Source organism: Bombus flavifrons, chromosome 3, assembly GCF_040668555.2.
Source record: "Bombus flavifrons isolate JBK064 chromosome 3, iyBomFlav1_principal, whole genome shotgun sequence".
Classification (NCBI taxonomy): Eukaryota; Metazoa; Arthropoda; class Insecta; order Hymenoptera; family Apidae; genus Bombus; species Bombus flavifrons.
The window spans coordinates 8,543,818-8,566,590 of NC_138444.1; the positions used below are offsets into that span (position 1 = coordinate 8,543,818).

At 35.4% G+C, this 22,773-nt stretch overlaps 1 protein-coding gene across 7 annotated transcripts in view; it reads left to right on the forward strand.

Annotated features, from left to right (window-relative positions):
* Positions 1 to 22,773, forward strand: part of SK (small conductance calcium-activated potassium channel) — a 229,694-nt gene that overhangs the window by 196,776 nt on the left and 10,145 nt on the right. For all 7 annotated transcript variants that reach the window (XM_069109890.1, XM_069109891.1, XM_069109893.1 and 4 more), the window contains one exon: positions 17,439 to 17,860. In XM_069109890.1, coding sequence (XP_068965991.1) covers positions 17,439 to 17,860 — 422 coding nt within the window. The remainder of the gene's footprint in view (positions 1 to 17,438; positions 17,861 to 22,773) is intronic.

Sequence of the window (22,773 nt, forward strand, 5' to 3'; positions counted from 1 at the left end):
TGTAGGGAGAATTAGCGAAAGAAGTGATAAAAATGTGCAATGATTTTCAAAAAATGAGTGAATTAATAGAGGGATCAATAATAAAATAAATAAATTTTAAAGGTTCGATTTTGCTACGAACCCTTCGTTGGTGTTGTAATAGAACACGATCCTACGCCACAAATCTAACCCTAAACCTAATCTAAGAAACGTCGACGTATCCTGTCGTGAGATCTATCGGCTCTACGTGACTCTGTCAGGCGTAAAATTAAGCAGGAAAAAGGCTCGTGAATTTCATGGAACCGTTAATTTTACGTAATAATTGGTAACTTGGTCAGAAACTGGTTGCTATCGCGATTACGAACAGCGTAGCCATAATAACGGCTGCGTTTTACGTGCCTGAATTTCTATCGAGTTACAGGGAATCGCGCGGTTAACTCGATTGCCACTACGCTCGTGAGAAAATTGCAAATTGTTCACGATGACGAACGCATCGAGGCCGGTACTCTAATTGCGTTATCGTGCGCCGGTGCACGCTTTGCCGGCATAATACCGCGAAACGACGCGATTCCAGCGAAACTGCGTCTGTTACGCGAACTGATAAACGAGATCGAGGCCTCGTAAACCACTGCTGGTGAACCGATTCCGCTGATGGGGATGGATCTGCTGGAAAATTGGTGGAGAGAAACTTATTGCAAAATGGAGAAAACGTTGAGATTTTTACAAAATATGATACAAGTATATTCCAGAGTAAATGACTAATACTAACCTGTGTAGTGGAAAACAGTGTTAGAGTAACATACAGTGGCATACAATAAGCATACGGTGAATTAACATATAAATTGCATACGGGAACGTCAGGAGGAATACATATCATAGAAAGGCCAAAGGAACGAGCAGATGAGCACTATTCTTGGTCAAACACGTATTTACTGAACAGTAGAAACTTGCATAGCAATATATAATATACTAATATTATATAAACTATAAAATATAAGTAAAATTTGGATTCGAATAAACCACATACTAAAATAAAGACTAAATATTCTCTGTAAAACGATATTAACGGTATTACTTTTGTTTTTATCCATCGTTATCAAATTCACTCTGAAAGATCACTTATTTCTACATAACTCTTCTATTCAACTTTTTATTCAAAATCACATTACCTTCACACGAAACACACAAAGAAATTTCTGATGGATAACATTCCTCTAGAACAATATACAATTTCGAAGATTAAGTATCGACTAATTTATATGCGTGTCACAAGATTCCTCTGATTTCGAGTATCTGATTCGTCCAGTCGAAGGCAGTTTGCCCCTCTTATCGTAAGCCTGATGAATCCTCACCTGTAATTGATGATAGACCGGTTATTACTGATCGCAGAATTCACCCGTAAGTGGTATAAGCCGTCATAAGTCAGACGCGTGGTACGTTGCTGGTCGCGATAACAGGTCAGGTTTCTTCGAATCCCTATCGGGCTAATCTCTCGATCGTATATCATGCAGAATGAATTGCATTATCGCACGAGCTCGTTTAACAGAGAGAGGGACTCGAATATCTCGGTCAACAATCCGTGGTCGAACGGTACCATTTGCGAAGACTTTCGGTGGAGATTCGCGATTTGATTGATCGATTCGGAAGCCGCCGTGCGTGGGGAAATGTGAAACTGAGATACAGAGATAGTTTAAACGTGTGGTAGAGTGTAATGTATCAGGTGCGTCACGTGGAAACGGAGTGAATAATTAATTTAACCCTATTCTTTCTTGATCTTACTCTCGTATTAACAAATCAAAAAAGAGAAATTCTTGGCATTTTTCTCGAACTTAATCGAATTTTTCTATCGTTAAAAAATTATTCAAGATTTTAAAGAAAATAATACAACTTATGTGTCTTACCTTGCATATAAAGCCAGATTATTTTATGCACAAGAAAATAAGTTAGCAGGCTCTATTCTCAACTTTCCAGAAGATAGGATTTCCATTTTAAATTATATAACTCGAGTAAAACATAACACGATAAACGTAACTAACTCAAAATCTCCCATAGAGAATCTCATCTACACTGTGTATAAGTATAGTGCTCCTCCTAATGCCTTAATACAGGCTAGTTATGAAGTTCATAACACTTAACTCGAAAGTTTATAGTACTTAATTATGTATACGTCAGTGCATCTTCATCCTTCTCTATCTTCTACTCGATGAAAAAATTTCAACCTTCATTTAACACTAATTGCACATCACACTTCTTAATTTTCAAACTCAATTCATTTCACGTTCAATCGCAAGTTGTAATCATAAAATCACGCGATAAAATTACGACACCGAATCCATAGGGATTTATGGATTTAGTATGTTTGCATGTAACGTGATGCACAACCACCTCGATAGTGAGACGAAGTTTGAAATTAAGAATGGTCTGTTAGCCTGTGTAAACACGGTTTCGACAAAGGGTTGAGAAGCAAGTCAAACGATCCAGTCTAACATCTCTCCTTGCTGTCAATATTTATCTTGGCTTTTAAATGTTCGAGCTGAGACTGGCCAACTGACGTAACACGCACTGACATTGCGATGGCAGGACGGAAAGTTCGGAAATTTGTAATTGTTCGTTTTGAAACTCTTGATTTAAAATTCGTGCTATTACCGTAAAATATATGCAATTGCCCACAAAAATAAGTGGTTTCTGGTATAAACGATACTTACTATTATTAATTTCTGAAGATATTAATATTGTTACATAAATAAATATAGAAATTTCATAAATGTAGAAATGTCTATAATTTATATATGATATTTAATACTAATGTTCATTAACTGGATTTTAAAAACAAAAAATGGAAAAAGATGGTAATTAGATCAGAAAGAAACGAACACGTGCCACTGGCGTTTGTTTTACTGGTTCGACGAGTGGAATTGAAGCTGCCATGATGAATCGCTCGACATTTTGGCAGATAGACAATCAGTTTAGTTGATAAAATAAAAAGGCCTGATCGGTTCATGGTTGTTTCCCCTTCACTGAAAACGCTGCTCTACTTGGAAATTATAATCGCGTTACAGCATATAAGCTATTTTAGTTAGTGCTGCGAATTAATAGTAATTAACGGGCCAATGTGATTTTCTACTATAAACGATAAAACGAACTTTGTTTAACCAGCCAACAGAGCGTGTCCTTTAACTAGTTTAACTTTTTACTATAATGATATACCGCTGGGAATAACTTTGATAATTAAAATTTTAAATAATCTCGAGAGGTTCCTTAATTGGTGATTCGTTATATGTAATATTCATACATAACTATCGTAATTACTGTTTTGCCATTTTACAAGTTTCGATGACTCTATAAACAATATTTAATACACTGGTACAGATAATAATTAACGGACTTTAATATTGTTTTAAATTAAAACAATGTTGAATATCGAACGTTTCTTCCTATTAATATATAGTGTAAAATAAAAATTTCATCGATAATATCAAATCAAACTTGTAGACTTGTGAAACCTTCCTGTAATGATGCCAAACGTGTTTCCGACTTCGGTTTAATTGGTGATTCGTCAATTAATATTCATGAAAGATCATTGGAATTATTTTCTTGCCGCTTCGTTAATATTAGCACAGTTGGAAATTGTCTTAAACTTAAAAATATTCACCATCGAACATTTTTTCTTAATAAAAAGACATTCCTCCCAATGTTCGACAGTGGTACTTTATATAATTTAAAATGTAATAATGTCAAAAAAATGTCATGGTTTCTGAAGATAAGCAAACAAAGTGCCAGCGTTAGAATCACAGGAAACGACGAGGACAAAGAATCGATAAAACTTTTTGATATACTTCTCTATTCGTTCCTTGAAACACAGCAGATGTAATAACGCGCATGACAGCCACTCTCGACCAATCGACCATCTTCACGCCTGTCCATGCTTCGCGTTAAATCGACAAAGAGTGCATGCGAGTGATACGCAGCTCGAATCGACAGTGGTTTTCATCATCTTTCAAACTCTTTTACCTTTGGAATAAGAAAAAGACGAAGTTCCAAAAAACCTATATGTATATCAGAAAACTGTCAAAAACATTTATTAGGTTGTAACAGAAAATGTCCGACTTTATTATACCAGTCTTCTAAATCCATCTTTTCTTTCAATGTTTATGTTTGTAAATGTATATCATTTAAAAACTGAGAATTTTCTATACTATATACATATGTGATCGCAATTTTGTTTACTTTCTAGAATTCAATGAAGTATAGAAAAAACGCGTGAAAAATTGAATATTCCATGTGTTATAACTAAACTGAACCTTTAGTAAAAATATTGTAATATCCAAAGGTGGATAAAATATCGAAAATACAGTAGTCGTTATAATATTTATTAAGAGAGAGTAACAAAGAAAGGAATAAAATGAAATAAAAGAAAATCATACAGGAAGGAAATATATCACAACGACATAGAACCGCAATTTAAAACTATTAGAACGCACCACGGAGTGAATTTTCCTCTTATAAGCATCCCTTAACTCTCTAGAGGTATCCTGGCAATAGCGTATTTTTCCGCAAACCGAGCGACTCTCCCTAAAAGCCTGGAATTCTTTTTCTTAAATCTATGCCAAGAACATTCAGGGTGTAGCAATGCATTATTAAAAATCTAAGAGAATTGGTAGCAATTCCTTCAAGAAGATTGCGTTCCTGTGTTGTTTCAGTAGAAGCCACGAGGAACGTTCTCCCGTTTCGTTTAATCGTACCATTCGAAATTGTTTATTTTTAATCCTGGCAAAGCAGGTTCGTCCCACGGCGATCAGAGAATTCCATCGCAATCTCGAGAAGTAAGTCGATTTTCGCCGTGTTTCGGAAACGTTTCGCATAAATCCAGCCAGGGAGAAAACATACGTCAGTGCAAGAATTTGCAAAAAAAGGTCCGCGAACAATGCAGGCGGAGAATTCACGCCGGAAAATACGATTTCCTTCGCCTTTAAAAAAATACAAAAGGAGAAGAAGAAGATTACATTTAATTCGGTGTGCTGGGCGTGACATCGAGAAAAAGTTACAGGAATGCTAACATCGGTATTCAGAAGCTTAGCTCCATTAGGAAGTCCGTTTTTTTTTTTTTTTTTTTTTTTTTTTAGAACAAGTATCTTACAAATTCTTGTGCTCCCCTTCGCGGCAAATTGCTTCATGCTGCTAAGTGAAATTCGGTGTTTCAAGATTTTATGAGAGCAATTCAGAAACTTTCCGATGTAGATCTTTTTTCGAAGTAAGATATATTTAACATTTTACGAGATTGGTCAATATTTTTTTCAATATTACTAGAATTTCAAGGGTGTAACGATTCAATTATCGATCATCGAAATTCTAACAAAAAAAATTGTAAACCTGCTAGGAAAAATAGAATATTGCAAATTGCTTTATCGCGTAATAACACGTCACTTCTCACGATACTTTTTACCAATCAAAATTCAATGTACGTACTTGTTAAGCTCCGAATTTAAATTTTGGTTTGAAATAAAAACGTTAGGGATTCGTCAATTTTGATTGATCAATACACGATTGATAAAGACATTTTCAACTTTCTCTAACTAGAAAAATATTCTAATTAATAACCATCGATCATCCGATGAATTTCAAAATATTAATTAAAAATATGTTTCGAATCTTCCAATCACGATTTTGTTGGCACAACGAAATAAAAGCGATTCGACAGTCAATTTGAGTTCGAAACTTTACAATAAATTGATCCTACAAAACAAATCTAAGATGGATATCAGTATACGGAGATAAACTATCGGTAATGTAACATTTATTACGGACTTTAATGGGTAGTTTCATTCAATTTGCTCGAGGATTACAAGAAACTTTCCACCATAAGAAGAGTCGACAATTGCTACTATTAGAATATTCATGTCGAGTGACGGTCTGCCACCTCGGGATACGGAAAAGAATGTTTTCATCGACGTTTCAAAAGTCGTTCGTGTGAAGAGGGAGCGGAATTTTCTTCTTTCAATAAATTACTTTTGTGATACATCTTCTAATGCTTTTGATTACGTTTACTCACAACTACTTTACGAGTAATTAACGACCATTTAATAAAAACAATTTTCTCATCCGCTTAGATTAAACTAAATAGACTTTTATGCAAAATAGAAATTTTAGATTTAATTTACTCTTACGTCGTAAAAGACGGTATATATGAGATACGATATTGGAACGGAGGTTTTAAATAAATATTTAATAAGAGCATCTAAGATTCAAGCTTAAAGGGAATTCAATGGGATCCCCTTGTATTAAAAGGATATTTAAATCGCTTTACATTAAAGCTTTACGAGACGTTATGAAGGAAAATAGCGTATAAACTACCGCATAAAACCTACAGGGACAAAAGACAAATATTCTACATTGTAAAGGGATATTTTATGGTGTTTATACAGTACAATGTACTATTGCGTTTTACGCCTCATTTGTCTACTCGTTACAATTAGAGGATCGTTATGGGTAGCAATTAATTAATACAAAATTTCATACCAAAATAATTATTCAGGAAATAATCACCATCTTTGTTGTAGTGATTTGAAAAGAGGACAATCATGATCAGGGATTCAAGTTTTAAGTTTCCAATTTTAAGTTGAGTGTGACAATATTCGTATCGATTAGTATTCATTAACGAGTGATTCGTTAGGCCTTCATTATCCCACTTCCCCGCGCGATCATATAATCCGAGCAAGCTGTTGCGTAAGTAATGTACAAAATGCAGTCAGTGACCGAAGTCGATCGTAAATGACGTTTATCGAACGATTCGGTAAGTTAGCGGGAACGTTTTAACTATAGCGGAATCGTACCTTCATTTCGACCTATTTTTCTATAGATGAGGCTGCCATTAAATCCTACCGCGTAATCGATGGAAATTCATCTTCTCAATTCATGCCTATTTGGCTCGCGATTTCTTTCTCACCAGTAGAGCGTCAAGTGCACTCCTTAACTTTGTAATAACTATACGTCGAAATGGGTCGAGCCACTTTTTCGCCACTCTACCAAACCACTTCGTAAATTGCCGGACTGTTTTTGTGCTTTCGCTCATTAAGGGCCAAGGAGTGAAATAATATCTACAAGCTGGTATTATATTATTAAAAAGCGTAAATAAAATAATATACATGTTATTTTGTGCGGATAGAGAAATTGTATTAAAATTATTGAGATATGTATAATTTTATGTGCTAGACTAGATTAGATGCGTAGTAGTAATACTTGTACGTCAATATCAATGTGTGGAAGCATGTGTATGCGCGGCGTCTCGAAAACAGATGAATGTAAACTGTTCAGACGGAAAGAAAGTGCTGAGACGCGTACAAGTGTATCGATGAATATCTTTGAAATCGCTTATCAAATAAATATATAACTATTCTAATATGAATTCTAAGTGTAAATTTAGTGTTCTTATACCATTATTTCGGCTATTAAGATCAAAAATTCTCAACAAAAATATTTTATAGAAACTACACAGACACCAACCAAGCATTGCGCGATTCACTCTCATGATTTAAACTGAAAGATATTTCATCAGAATGCTATAAATATTTCAGTCTCTCTAGACTTTCTAAAATTAGGATCTAGGTTCTGAAAATAACTACCATCCATTTTTATCTTCTTTCTTTTCTTTTCCCTTTGTCTAAAGATAATGCATGATAAATCTTTTCGATGCATTGCTGAAAGCTTTGACTGAATTATCATTGTTTAAAAAATTTTATCGAAATCATACATTGAAATTATTGGTTCCTTAAATATATTAAAACAATTTGGGAGTATCGATTGCCACTTTGCTGACATAACTTGCTTGGTCTACTTACTTTGAATAACTGACAATGTTATACCCTTGTAGGTATAATCGTCATCTCGTCAAGCACGATGGTGGTTTGTTACAAAATGCGTGCAAAATTACTTATTAAAAATTCCAATATTACATTAAAATTAAGCGCATATTTAATACCAATCTATATTTCACTAAATTAATGAGAAAATAATTTAACATAGTTTACAGGAGTTTAAAGTTGCTATGTATTTCTTTGCGTTTGATCCCTTTGTGCGCTTCGTGAATCCACATCAAAGGGAAGACATTCGAACAGCCCCTAGGCTACCGTATTAAGATCCCAACTTCCGTTGAGAGACCGCTATTCAAAACCTCGCGATATATCTTCTTCTTCAGTCTTTATCTCGCAGACCTATTTTCTTACTTAGACGGTCGCGCTCAATGAGTCACGTTACCGAAACTTTCATCCACATTCAACCGATGAAAAATATTTCACCAAGAAAGGAAATTCGATCGTGTCGTGAGATTCTCAGAAACTTTTTCTTCCAGGATGCTCGAATTTTTCTTTCAAATCAGTGAAGAAATTTAAGAGAGCGAAGAGATCAAAAGAAAAGATTCTATTATTGAGAGCGAGAGAGAAATATTGATTTTTCGTCCAACCCAACCGATAGAAAATTCCGCCAAATCTGGACTTCATGAAAGCGATAAAGACTATCAGTTTAGATAGTGAAATTCCAGTAAAACTGACGCAAACCCATTACACTTGCCGTGAAATGTTTGCAGAAACTTTGCATTCACCATAAAATTAATTTCGTCGATTTCCTACGCGCGATCGACCCGGCCAACGCTGTTGACGAGAACCGACGCAAACATAAATTGTGTGTCGATATCGGATGCAACGATTCGGTACACTCTCTTCGGTGCAATTAGAATCACGTTTTCCAGCGAACGATTTCGAAAACGTCGGTAATCAAAGAGCGTGAATACAGACACTGTGAACCAATTTTTTGAAACGTCGATCTCAACACGAGAAAATCGTCGAACGTTACTGCGTACACACGGCCCATATAATTATTTGCTTTGCTAAACATCGCGTTGTTGATTTCCAGCAACGCTGTGATCGCTTTTTGAGTATCTGCCAACTGTATTTTAACGCTCCGTTAAAACGATACATTCCCACGAGGAGTGTGTCAACATTTTTCATAGCTGACTCTTTTACATGTCTATTACTCGTTATCAGATACTCATTTTTCGTCGTGACGAGGCAACTTATTCATTCCCCTTGGGAGCCATGTTCTCGGTTGAATAGGCGTATCCTGACGCGGTTTCCCGTGTTAACCCTCTGAACTTGGGAAGCATTTTAACATCTCTTTCCATCAACTAAAAATAAATAGCAGTAATTAAAAAGCGAACAAGAAAAGGTTAGAATAATTCTCTTTATCTTTGCTATAATTAGGAAATAGTATTAATCATTTATATATAGGTGTATTAATCCTTTAATTCCTAATGTTGCACTGTCAAAAGAATTTTGTAAATTTATTTACATGTTATCCATCTTTAATCTCATAATTTGTATTTGTAAAAAAATTTTTGTTTATACGAAATGTTACAGTTATTATATTGAAATAAGGAAAACGCGAGTGAAATAAATATTTCACTATATTTTATCAATATTCTGTCATTCTTCGGAGTAAATATTAAAAGAAGGCGAAAATTTTGAATTATTTTATCTTCCCTCGTTCCCAGAAACGTGTTTGCCTCGGAGATTCTTCCTCCGCCAACGATCTGTGAAAACCAACTCGAGGGAAGTTCCATGTAGAACGAACAAATTCCCGACGATGTTTGATAACCTCAGCCATTTCCATGCGTTTCAAATCGAGCGTTTCACAGGTTTACATAAGGGCCAGTCGTAAACCGATTCGATTCTTGCTACGTAACCGGTTCACGAGCCCCGCCTGTAAGAGTAACTAACTAATCCGAGAGCAACGAGCGTTGTATACTGCAAACGATCCCCGTTATTGCAAATTTTAATGGGTACGCTGCACGCGATTCTTCGAGATCACGATAATCTCGTGGGACGGCTTAACCAGGATACTCCGTTGAAATTTGAATTTAATTCCTTGGATGTCCGAGCGTCACGCCTGGCGATCCCCACTTTCGCGAATGCTCACTCGATAAGAAGATAATCTATTTTTTCGATGCAATCACGTAGGATTTATATCGAAATGTTCGTGTTCGTGTTCGTGTTCGAAATGTTCATTCGATGCATATGTTGGAAATGAAGCGTTCGTATTACGAAGGATTCTCGTCAATTTTCGTCTTTTTGGTAATTATGCAGTTTAGTAACTTTTCCCAATTTTCCCCAGTTTTTTATCCTAATAAGAATCGAGAAATTTAAGAGAGATCGCTTCTGTTAGAAATACTCTGATTAACATATTTGTTTTGAATAAAAAATTGTATCAAAGAATTTTGATAGAAATCATCCATGTGATACATACTTATACGCTTTTGGAAATTATCTCTTGTATGAATTTAAAATTTTGTATAAATTTCAACGTTTGTATAATTATAAACAAACGCGAAATTCAATTACCGAAAGCCGATTTTTTCCATTTTTTTTTTTTTTAACATTTAGGGTTTTATTGTTTGTAAGTGTTTTATGGAATTGTGGTTTCATGGATTTAAATACTTTTTATCGAGGCTTCGTTATCCACAGTTAGCGTTTTATCGAGAATGTAATATTCGAATTTTAAAAAACGGACATCAATTTCCCATGGAATGCACAATAGCGAAACCTTGTTTATGGAATATATGGTACAAAAGTACGCAACGTATCCGATTGAAAATCTTATCTATTGTATTCTGTATAATGGATTAAGATATGCATATTGTTATGAATTTGATTAAAATCGAAGAAAATATCACTAAACCTGACTGAAATCCAGGAAAATAAGTAATAGTTGTAATTTTTTCATTTTGCACTGTATTTCCGTGTTCCATTGATTATCAATTCATGGTAAGTAAAAAGCGGATTAACAGTTTTTATTTTTCAGGCTATTGAATTGCCTGAAATATTATACACGTGCCTGAAACTGTACTCTCTTTTATATTTGGATGTCCATGCTTCGACTACATTGACGTATATCAATTAAAATTTGCAAAAAGATATAAATACAAGTTACCAGCATTGATAATATTATCTTGCATAATATTAACAAGTTTGGCAATGAAACAAAAGAAATTGTACTATTTAACGAAAAGTTATCTATTAATAATAATATACTTATTACACGTATGTAATTGTATAAAAGTATTTGTAATGTTTTTATTAAGCTTGTACGGTATGTTGTTTGTTCTAATCTACCAGAAGAAGACCATTTTATTTGACGAGTCACGTGTCAGAACGGCTACCAGAGATAACCGTGCGTAGAGTCAATACGCAAATAAACCCTTCGATATTCCACAACAACGCAAAAACGTCAATCACACGTCCAGAGGAAAAACTCGTTCCAATTTTCAAGCGAAATCGACAGAAAAAAAGAGTTAAAAGGCAGTTCGAACGCATAGGCGTAAGCAGTTTCTAACTCATTCGTTTACAAATATAAGCGATTCGAAAACACATTTATTGAACAGTATTTTACGTCATAATTTCCATTTAATAAACCTTTCAATTCATATGTTTCCTGAACTCCCGTTAATTATACAGGCTTGAACTTGCCTATAATTTTATAACGAGTTTCTAGTAAAAGTAATATTTTAATATATTTCGTAATTTTACGCGTGTAACCATTCAATTACCGTAGAAAAGCAATGATTAATATTCTTAATACCACTTTGAATCCACGTTTTTTCTTAATTTCCACAAAATCTACCGCACTTAATAATCGACCTATTCAATATTAAATTTTTAGGAATTTCAGATTTGAATCTAAAAGTAACACATGGCAAAAATCAACAACTCAAGCGCATGTTATCAAATATTGTCTAATAAAGAATTCAAAAATATCCCTACTTTTTTTCCGTTCTCTACTTTTCAGTTATTCTTATTAATAATCAATCATGGAAAATCCACCCTTTTGTTCATCAGTTAACTGGAAATGATCGAGTTGCTCCAGCAATAAACACCACGATGTTAAATCATTCTGTTGACCCTAATAGTATCATGTTCAGGCGTTCATTGTTTAATTAAGCGTAATGCTAGGTGGACGTTCGGATCTACGACGTAATCCTCGGCAAAAGACGGCGGAATGTCGACGGAAGGCATGCATGAAAGCCGATTTACCTGTGGTCGTATAAGCGAGCTCAAGTTGTCCTGAAACGATACACATTCATAAGGGAGATCGGCCAGGAACGCGGTTCATAGTACAATCCTTGCTGTTTCTACTTTCATGGATTATTTTTAGGGATCAAGTACGTTTCATGGTTTCCTCGTATACTCAGCCGTATTTGCACGTTTAATGGATACATCAAAGAAGTGCAGAAAGAATGTGTTTTCGACTTTACAGTTTCTCGTTAATTACGACGAAACGTTGCCAATTAGAATTTTGTGGTTAGGAATGTTGCCGATCCAATTTGCTCGGTTTCCTGTTAAGTTTGTTGGGTAATTACGCATGATTGCGTTTGACAGAAATGTACAGATCACGCTACGAAATATACATGGGAAATTGAAATATTATCAAGTTATTGAAAAAGTTTTTTTATTAATTGTTAGAGAGATGTGTTTCGATAGACCTTTGTAAATACTCGAAGATTAATCTGCCCTTCTTAGTTAAAATATTTTATCTGCAATCCCGAAACTAAAGTTTTATCATTTGGTTTATTCCAAAATGTGTTTCAAAACATAAACTTGCAAAAGTTTCCATAGCAACGCTATACCACCACACTAGAATTTTGTCCAAGTACAACGAATAAGATTCAACTATTCCAAGGTAATATCGTGAGTTTTAATAGCAAATATAAACGCAGATTCCAAAGGCGAGTATGGAAACCATGATATTTCCTAAGTTTCCAGTTAACTTGTTCAACAACACGAATATTAACGTCACTCGCAAGAAATAAAAGAAAAATTTGTTATATCACCAAACGAAACAGACCGAATTTTTCGTCCTATGTTTTTATTGAAAAAGAAAGGAAGAAGAAGAAAACAATGTTGCCAACGGTCACTCGATATCATACAAAGCTCGTCGACTTGTCCCCGATATTTTCGCTGAAAATTCGGAACGAAACGTCGTACTATGTCATAACTGTGTATCGGGAACCTTGCATCGAATGACAGACAGCGTAATAACTCGGCCGAAAAGAAGGTTGTAGGAAACTGTGAGACGCCCTCCAAGCAAAAAATGAATTTTCTGACGTTTAATATTTGCGTTGAAACGACAGTTCTTGACCGAAGATTCGACCGTCCTGGTATACTTTGATGCAGCGTCACAGTTATGAAGGCAGATTCTTTGTTTCACGGATCAACGATTTAAATATTTCATCAATTGTAACTTCCTCTTTTCGTGTCTTAATAGAAAATGTCACGTATCAGATATTACTTTTGTTCGCCAAAAATCATCTCTACTCTGTTGCGAATTCTCGACTAAAGAGCAACCGGTCAGGTTAAACTGGTCGGTCGATATCGCGTACCTCGAATGACTTAACGCTCAAGGTGGAGGAGGTTTAATAGATCGAGTGTTAGAGTAATCTAGTACTCTATTTGCACTTGTTGTATAAAGGTAACGTTTGATGTTCTGAACACGGCGTTAAGATCTCGTTGAGAGTGAAGTATTTCATCCGCACGGTACGATGTCTGATGATGAACTGTCCTCCCACGTTGCTAATTCTCCCTACCAGCCGTTGAGTTTTGTCCGTTTATCATGCCTTTCCGGCTGGACTTTTTCCAGGGTTTTTTACCTGACCTCGAAGTCATTAGGTTTGCGGCTCGGGGAGGACATGTAATTCAGAATTTCCTAAAAAAGGGAATGGGCCTGTCCGTGCCATAAACGGATGACCACTCAAAATTCCGAACATACTCTAACAATCACGATTACACCTTCGTGGCCGGTGTACTTTCCTGGTGGCATTACCAAGTGATCGAAGCAACTTTGAGTTAATAAATATTTATCGTGTCTCGACTTTGAAAACAAATTTTAAATGCCGCCATTGTGGCGACATACGACTATAGAAGATTAATTCTTCTTACTTAACGAAGACGCCCTGCAACGTTCGCAAAGCACCAAACTATTAAACAAACATCAGCAACACCGGTTTTATCAGGATGAAACGCGAAACTATTATTGACAGAAGCAAGTCACGTAATAGGACTGAGCACACGTTTCTGTTGAATTACCAGTTCTCAATGAAACGTTTCCTCGTTACAAAGAGAAGTGAGAGGGATAGGGTCCGGGGATAAATAGGGAGGCGGAGAAGCGGTCTAATTTTAAGCGTCGAAGTACGCGCCGCGCCATGTAAACGAATGAGAACGAGGTCCGCATTTCCTAGTGGCGAACGCTTGGATTTGAGCCTAATGGCCCGTTGACCTTTCAGCACCTGTTGATCGCCGTTTATCAACGATTTGCATGCGCAGATTTGCACGGATCACCTGACTTCGCTCGGCAAAATGAAAAGCTTATCCTCGAGCAGCGCGTTGATCGACGTAGACAATCTCTCTGGAAGCGTGATGCGTCGCGATGTCCCATGATTCGTAGCGAAGTTCAAATTTATTGATTTTCGATTCGCTACCGGTGCCTCGCTCTGTCTCGCTCTTCAACCCTTTTCCTCGTCTCTCTATCTTTCTGAATCCCTCGCTACTCGAGTTTCCTCTCGTTATTAGGAAATTGAGATGCTCGATAACTAACAGTTGCCAGAATTCTCATCGATTTTTGATAACGATGAAACGTCCTGTAAAACTGAAGATTTTCAATGGAAAACCTCGACGATAGCCTTGAAAAGCATGCAACAAGCCAGAGATGTTAGTTGATGACTAGTAGCCGTCATTGAATCGCGACTGAAGAGGTATAAGTGGAATTGGAGAGAAGTTGAGAAGGATTAATGGCTTCATGCTTGATACAGAGAGATTAATGTCTTACCTTTGATCGGGATTCCAAGTTGACTTATAGCATGTTTCCTTTTCATAGTAAGAATCATTGATTCGTAGAAATTCTTTTCACTTCTTTAACAGAGGCTGTGATCTTGTGTGATGTTTTAAGAAGGCTTCCGTTTCCTTGCTCTTATCTTGTGTCTTCAAGTTCGAAACCCGACGAAGTTGTTACGTTGTTTGAATTCCGCTGCAAGTTCTTCCGGCCGATATTGATTATCGTGAACGTCGGAATATTAAGGATGTCTGCTTGAATACTTTAAGCATGTAATTAGAATGATACGGCTAGATCGAAAGAGAGAAGGAATTGTGTAGACAATGCGGAAACAGTCTAGTTGTTTAATGAAATTAAAACTAAAAGCTATTTTATGTAACAACATCGATTATTTATGTTCTTTCGCGTTTTGTAAAATGTTATATTCAAGAATTATATTAATACTTATTATTATTATACATATTATATTGTATTGATATTTTGTCATATTTATGGATTAACTTTCGTATGACTTCATCTTATTATTATAACAGGAGATATTTTACAACTAAACTTTTTACGAATGGTTTCGTTCAATGTACACCGCCTTATATTTTTACAATGAGCAGAGCAATAAACTGCAACTGTTGGTGCTACAAAACGCAGAGTGGCTAAAAGTTGAAGTATTCCCTGTGATGATAGCAAGCCGGTATCGTGTTACAAATTGACTGTAAAATGCAGAACACACTTGCCATGCCAAGGGTGAAATCCAGTGACAAGGAGCACTGAAATACGAACGCTCTCTCCGTCACCCTGGTGCAACCTCGCTACGATCTCTTCGTAACTGTCGTAATTCGTTTTATCGATACCAACTGGGAAGATTGCTCGGGCGAAGAACAGGATTTCTCGAACCATCGTTATCCCACGAACGAATTATCTCTCGTAAAACACAAGAATCGATGCACTGCAAACATTATCGGCAATATTTCGCGAGCTTTACGACGGTTGTTTTGTCACAACCTTTCTTTGCACCTTTGTCATTCTAGTGAATCTCTCCCTTAACGCGATTTCTTGTAAAGAAATTTCTTTCTTCTAAGAATTTCGAATTTTTTTTTTTTTTTTTTTGCTATCTTTAATATTTTTCTATATTTTTGATTTTCTTTTGTAATATGTTTCAGTCAAATTAAAAAACGAAATCTATTTCTTGTATGAAGGAATATCAGAAGAATTCTGCATAGAAAATTTCTTGGTATCTGGAATTTTTGGACTCATTGTAAACTTTTTCACTATTTTTAATCTTTCTCTTTATCTCCAATTGTTTCGTTCTATCGTGCTATTTTCCAATATCGAATATCGAATAAAAAAGACAAAATCACTTTTTTACATAAAAGAATAAAAACAATTCTATACAAAAAATGTTTTTACTCCAAGAATATCAATGTTTTCTAACCGTTTTCATTGTATTTTTAACTTTCCTGCTTATTTTTATACTTTTTAGCCTGTTTTACCATATCCAGTATCAAACACACGTTATCATTAACTGGAAAACGAGAAATCTATTTTCTGCGTGAAAGAGTAAAAAGGTATAGAAAAATCAATCCAATCCGTTTTCATCTCTTTAACTGAAACCGGTTTGTACATATTTCGGTCTCTTAAAGTAGTAGTCTGCCTTCGATCTTTTCGATGCGCTTAACCTTGAGAGTGAAATATCGTTTGCATTCTCAGCGCCTTTTACCTGGCCACAAATTCCCCTTTGAGCCGAGTTGAGAAGTAACGACAGGATTAAATATTTATCCTATCGAGCGGTTCGGCAAGTCGGTGATATCATGTCGCATGAGGATGGTAAACCAGGGTATAACGTCACCGTAGACTGGCCACGAAAAAACGGAAAGCTCGAGAAACGACATGCCAGCATATAGGAAAATACAATGTAACTTAACTATGCTTTTCATCGCTGTGCATCTTGTCATATTATGATAATCTCATTCGAAAGCGTCAAGTTGCCTGCTAGGCTCCAGTGACGCGTAAATGATTGAATGATGTCTCAAATAACATTATTTGTATCCTGGTTATACAATATCATGCAACAAATCTTATAATTAGAAATAAACAAAATGTTAAAAGATGTTAAAAAATGTTATAAAATACATGTTTCTTTTTTAATCTCATTGAAATATATAATTGTTATTGAAAGTAGTAGAAAGGAAACATTTTTTTTTAGAGAGAAATAATTTTAAAATTCAATATATGTCAATCAATTTTGTATTGCCATCTCCTCTATTTTTATTTGATTTTAATATTAATATGTATGTGTATGTACATATATGCTTGACTCTTTGTTTAATATTTCAAAAGTATTGATTTTTTATTGTTACGAAATTCAAAATTAATAAAAACAGCTGAATTTCGATGCAGCCGGGTTTAATTTAAAATATAAATATAATGTAATCTATTTTTTTACAGCAATTAAATAGATAGGTAATTTGTAAATAAATAATCTGAAAGATTTGCAATCCGAATAATCAGTTAAATCGTTTTCGCTAATTAATAGAAAAAAATTATCATTGTCCCCATAACCAATTATAACAAAGGGTAATTCTTTTTGTCAACAGTTGTTCATGATCGATAACTGCGCGGACGATTGGCGGATCGCGATGACCTGGCAGAGGATCGCGCAGATTTCACTCGAGTTGTTAATCTGTGCGATCCATCCGATCCCAAGGGAAGATTATTTCCTGTGGACGACCAAGCTGGCAAACAAGGGCGGTAACATCGGTTCGACATGGGTGCCATACGACGTCATCCTATCGTTGCCGATGTTCTTCAGACTCTACCTCATCTGTCGCGTTATGCTGCTGCACTCGAAGCTGTTCACGGACGCCTCGTCGCGCAGCATAGGGGCCTTGAATCGTATTAACTTCAACACCAGATTCGTCCTGAAGACCCTGATGACCATCTGCCCGGGAACCGTGTTGCTAGTCTTCATGGTCTCCTTATGGATCATCGCCTCGTGGACGTTACGCCAGTGCGAGAGGTAAAGCAATTAGAATTTATTTTTATTTTTAATTAGTGTTTAATTTCGCATCAAGTATACGTAATGTTATTGGCCAGACTTTAGGAAAATATACGTATTACATGCGAAACATCAATATTATAGCAATCAAGAAAAACAAACTATTCGACAATTAGAATTCTTTTCTTTTGAAGTTAGTAACTCTCAGATACAGATATTTGTAAGTTCTCATTGTCCTGGTTGTAAACTACACAGACCTTTATTTTTTTTTTAAACCAATATCGCTTTAATTCCATACAATATTTTCCACAATGCTACGTGATTTTACTCCTTCGATCGTTCCTCCAATACTAACCGATAACAAGAACATATAAATCGACTAATGTAATGATAGAAGATCACAGAAGAAAACCAAATCAAATTTGTCGTCCTTTAATTTATACCTTGCTACCAGAAAGATATCCCCTTTTATATCTTTACCATTGTCTTGAATATATACAGGGTGGTTGGTAACTGGTGGTACAAGCGGAAAGGGGGTGATTCTACGCGAAAAAAGAAGTCGAAAATATAGAATAAAAATTTTTCGTTTGAGGCTTTGTTTTCGAGAAAATCGACTTTAAATTTTCGCTCGGTACGCGTGCACTTTATCACGTCTCGTTATAACGGATCTCACTGTAGATCGTTGTCTCGATGGATATTATCGTAGTTTAAGTTTGTTTTTGCCGTAACGGAAAATTAGGAATACATAATGAAATAATATGAAGTAATCATAAAGTTTATTATTACAAAAATTGCTGAAAACGTTGCCCATTCTGCCGAACACATACTTCTGCTCTTCTAATTAAATTTCTATGAACACTTTCTAACGTATTCGATTGTTTTAAAGTATGAAAGGCTAAATAATCTTTTCTTTCAATTGCTCGCAACTTGCGATTTCTTCAGAATAGACAATCACCCCCTTTCCGCTTGTACCACCAGTTACCAACCACCCTGTATATATAATATATATTTCAGAATGTTTTGAAACTTAGATTTGAAACTTCGAAATATTTTATAAAACATGTATAATTTACGTATAATAAAAGTATTCAAATACAACTTTCGTGAGCCAGTGTGCATAAATATATAAATTAAAAAATAGATCCATTGCACATTTCATAATCCATGCACAATCTACGAACATTGTGAGACCATAAATAACGCATACAGGACAAACACGTAGATCTTCGCGATTAACGTTCGAACGTCAAAGAGACTGGAACGTAGGGATCGGTAGTTAAAACGACAATGAAGGATTTACTACAGGGCTCGAAATTGCCGGGCCGCGTATAATTAAATTCTCCTGTAAATAGCGGAGCCGATTTAGGGAATCGTAAAGAGCATCGAAACGATCAATCTTGCGGGCCAATATAAGACTTCGCCAGTCTCTCGCGCGACTAAGCGCCATACCTTTAGATTTTTTCTCTTTTTCCCTCCCCGTCGTTGCTCTCGATAAAACCTTCGTTCGACTTTTTCCTCTTTCCTTCCCGATGAATAGATCTCTTCCAGTCTTCTGCCCTTAAATAAGACATCCACCGACTACTATCGTTCTCTCTCTCTTCCTTATCTCGATGCGTCTGTGCCGGAGGAAGAGGAGACGAGTTAAATTTTCGTCCATGTATGTATTGTCGAAGCTATTCTCTCTTTCTATTTCTATTTCATTCACGATCCTCTTGCTGAGGTCGATGTCTGCCTTCGAAGAAAAGAGCTTCCCGATTCTTCAAGTCGGATGCCAATGAAATTTTCTGAGAATTTATAACGCTGCTTCGACAAAGACACGTTCCGGAAAGATTGCAGCAGAAGATTCATAGAAGGTGATAAGATTTATATATAAAATCTGTCTGTTTGGTGTAGTGCTTATTAACACGTTCAATGTGGATCTGTTTGGGAAACACTTCGATACATGGTGAGCACTTACTTAATTACGAAAAATGTAATTGATCGGTTTGGCTTCTGAGAGATTCATATTTAATAAGAAATCACAAAATCTATCAATATAATATATCAATATATCTATTCGTAAAGCTGTCGTTCATGTAAAGAGAGAATACATTTTTTTGTGCTTAGAACTTGCAAAAGGCCATTTTCTTCTATTGCTGTCTTTTTCGTGTTACTTTTTCCTTCATTACCCTTCATCTCGTTTTCCCAAAGTCCGAGTTTCTTCCGAAATTAGAATTTTACACACGCGATGCAAGGTAGAAACGAACCTTTTCCTCGAGATCCACCGACTCGTTTGTAAAAGGAACTCTAATGGAAACTCCCTGTATCTTTTTATTTCCATGAGTGGAAAGCAAAAATAAAGTCGCGTTACAATTTTTACTTACATTTTATCATGATCGTTGTCGACGCAAAATTCAATGTAATAAGATATCACGACGAAATAGCTACACGATGCATTAGATAGACATTAAATTGTAATATTCTCTTTCTTAAGTAATATGATGATTTATTAAGCAACGTTATAGAAAATAATTCATGTTTAAAGATAACCTTTGCAGATATCTAAGAATTTACAACTTTTCAAGTATATTACTTTCTTAATAGACTGTCAATATTCTTTACCACTGATGTTTCAGTTGCCAATATTGATGGCAGATTTTCGTTTTAGAGCAGTAGGCATTATCATCTTCTTTCGGCAGGTAATCTGCTAGATCGTGTGCTTCCTTTCCCATTTTATGGTCTCAGCCTGTCTTATCTAGTACCTTTAACGCTTTTCGATGCTTTTAACGATGAGAAATGTTACGGCCAATAGCTTGACACTTTTCAAGCTTTTAAGATTACCCGTATTTTTTTACCGCTGAATTACACGCCTCTGTTGTCACACTTTTATGATTGATCTTTATGTCCAACAATGATATTTTCTTGCAGATTATTATAAAACATGGTAATAAGATTCGACATATTAACGAATGAGATTTGATGTTCTGTTTAATCCAATTTTATCATTCGTTCGGTTTAATGGATTTCATATAATCATTTTTCATTAACCTAATATTTTATTCTAATATTCAAAATAAATTGGAAAATGAACATTTCATTACTTTACTTAGAGTTTATTTCAATAATTTCAAACTGAATGACAATTTATTTTAACTATACACCAGAAACATTTTGATCCTTATGTCTACCTTCCTCTGTCAAATAGGTAGATCATGCAGTCGTAATAGTGCAAGAAGTCTTACGAAAACAACCACTCAATTACGTTTTCTTCCTCCATCTGTCTTCCATTGAGGCATACAACGTACCACGCTCGATTTCGAAAATCCCACATCTCGTTCCGCCATCTTCGTTCCATCGTTTCAATTATTTCGAGAACGAACCGTACTTTTGGCGAAAACACCTCACCGCGTAACCCAATTACGTGCTTTAATACCGACAGCTAATTAAAAAAAGTGCTTCAATTGATGAAGCGAGACGGGTGGAATCACTCTTAATGGCGTTTAAACATGTTACGGCGAATAAATTGGAAACGTCGCAGATAAGCGAATGTTGGCATTAGTATAATTTGAAAAATTCTTGAAAACAAAATTAATAATTTGACGAATTAGATGGAGAAGAGTTGCAAAGCTGTAATATATTTGGATGCATATTTCAAAACAACAATGCTAATATAAAAAGTATGATATGACTTTTAAGAAAGACACGTTACGTTCATATCGTTTTTATCTCTTGACATTTATATCTACTGTATCTTTTGTTTAATAACAACAAAAAAATTTGCCTTTTTCTCTTTTTCTTTACATACACGAGTATAAAAAGTATTTTTACACAGAATATTCAATCCAATTTCCAATAAACAAAATGTCTAAAAAATATAAATCGCTGAAAATATAAGAATAAAGTGGAAGAATGGAAACTAAAACGCGATTGGAAACTAAAACAAACCGTGGGATTGTAGGTCTAGCGACATCAGAACCAAAGTACCAAATATCGAGTCGATGAATCTGCTTCGATCTCTCGAGTACAGGGATCGTTCTCCGGACAAGCAGCAAAAGAGATCTCGCCCTAAAAGGAATCTGCTGTAACACTAACTGTCCCATTAGAAGAGTTCGGTTTAACGACCAGGATTAGTCGAGGCGCGTGTTATTCTCATGTCCCACCCCGGTTAACGATTTCCGATAATGAATTTCATGGATTCGACTGGTCGAAGAAAAGACCTCGTTTGCTCGTGTACGCATTTTAACAAACGAGATTGAAAGCAGCGGTGTTATTATCATAACAGGCGCCGTTAATCTTTCGGAACTTTTTGTTCTCGAGCAGCAATTTAACTCGAGTAAATGCATTTGTAATTCGTTTTTTAATTCAGCCTCTTGTCATGCAAATCACGAGCGTATGCATCGCCTGGATGCGGTTTAACGGTTTCGAAAATCGAGCCTAAGCAATTAACTGGTTAGAAGGGTCGCGGAATAATGGTGGTATTGTAAAGATGTGCTCGTTAATTTTTCGCGTAGTTTTGAGAAGTATGAGGAAGAACGTCATGAAAAGAAAGTAAGAGTAGATAGGGATACATAGCATTGGGAAAGTTCTTACCGATATACGTTCACATCACACAGGCTCATGAAAGTATAGTGGAAATATAATATATAGGGGAAGAAAGGTAAAGAAAAGTACGAACTTTTCTTTGAACAGCTTTAAAGAATAATTTTAGTGTCAGACTTGTTTGAACGTTGTCAGTATTGTCTTTACGTCACATATAGTTTCTGCGTTGAACTATGGTCTCTCGACTATAGATATTTACACAACTTCATATTTTTATGAAAATTTTATAAAAAGATACTTACTTGTTTATTTCGGTACATGTAAATTTTCTATAAATGTGTAACATCCGCTGTCTAACAATAATTACTTGTTGTACCTAATGAATCTTTATAATGAATTATTACATATAAAGAAAC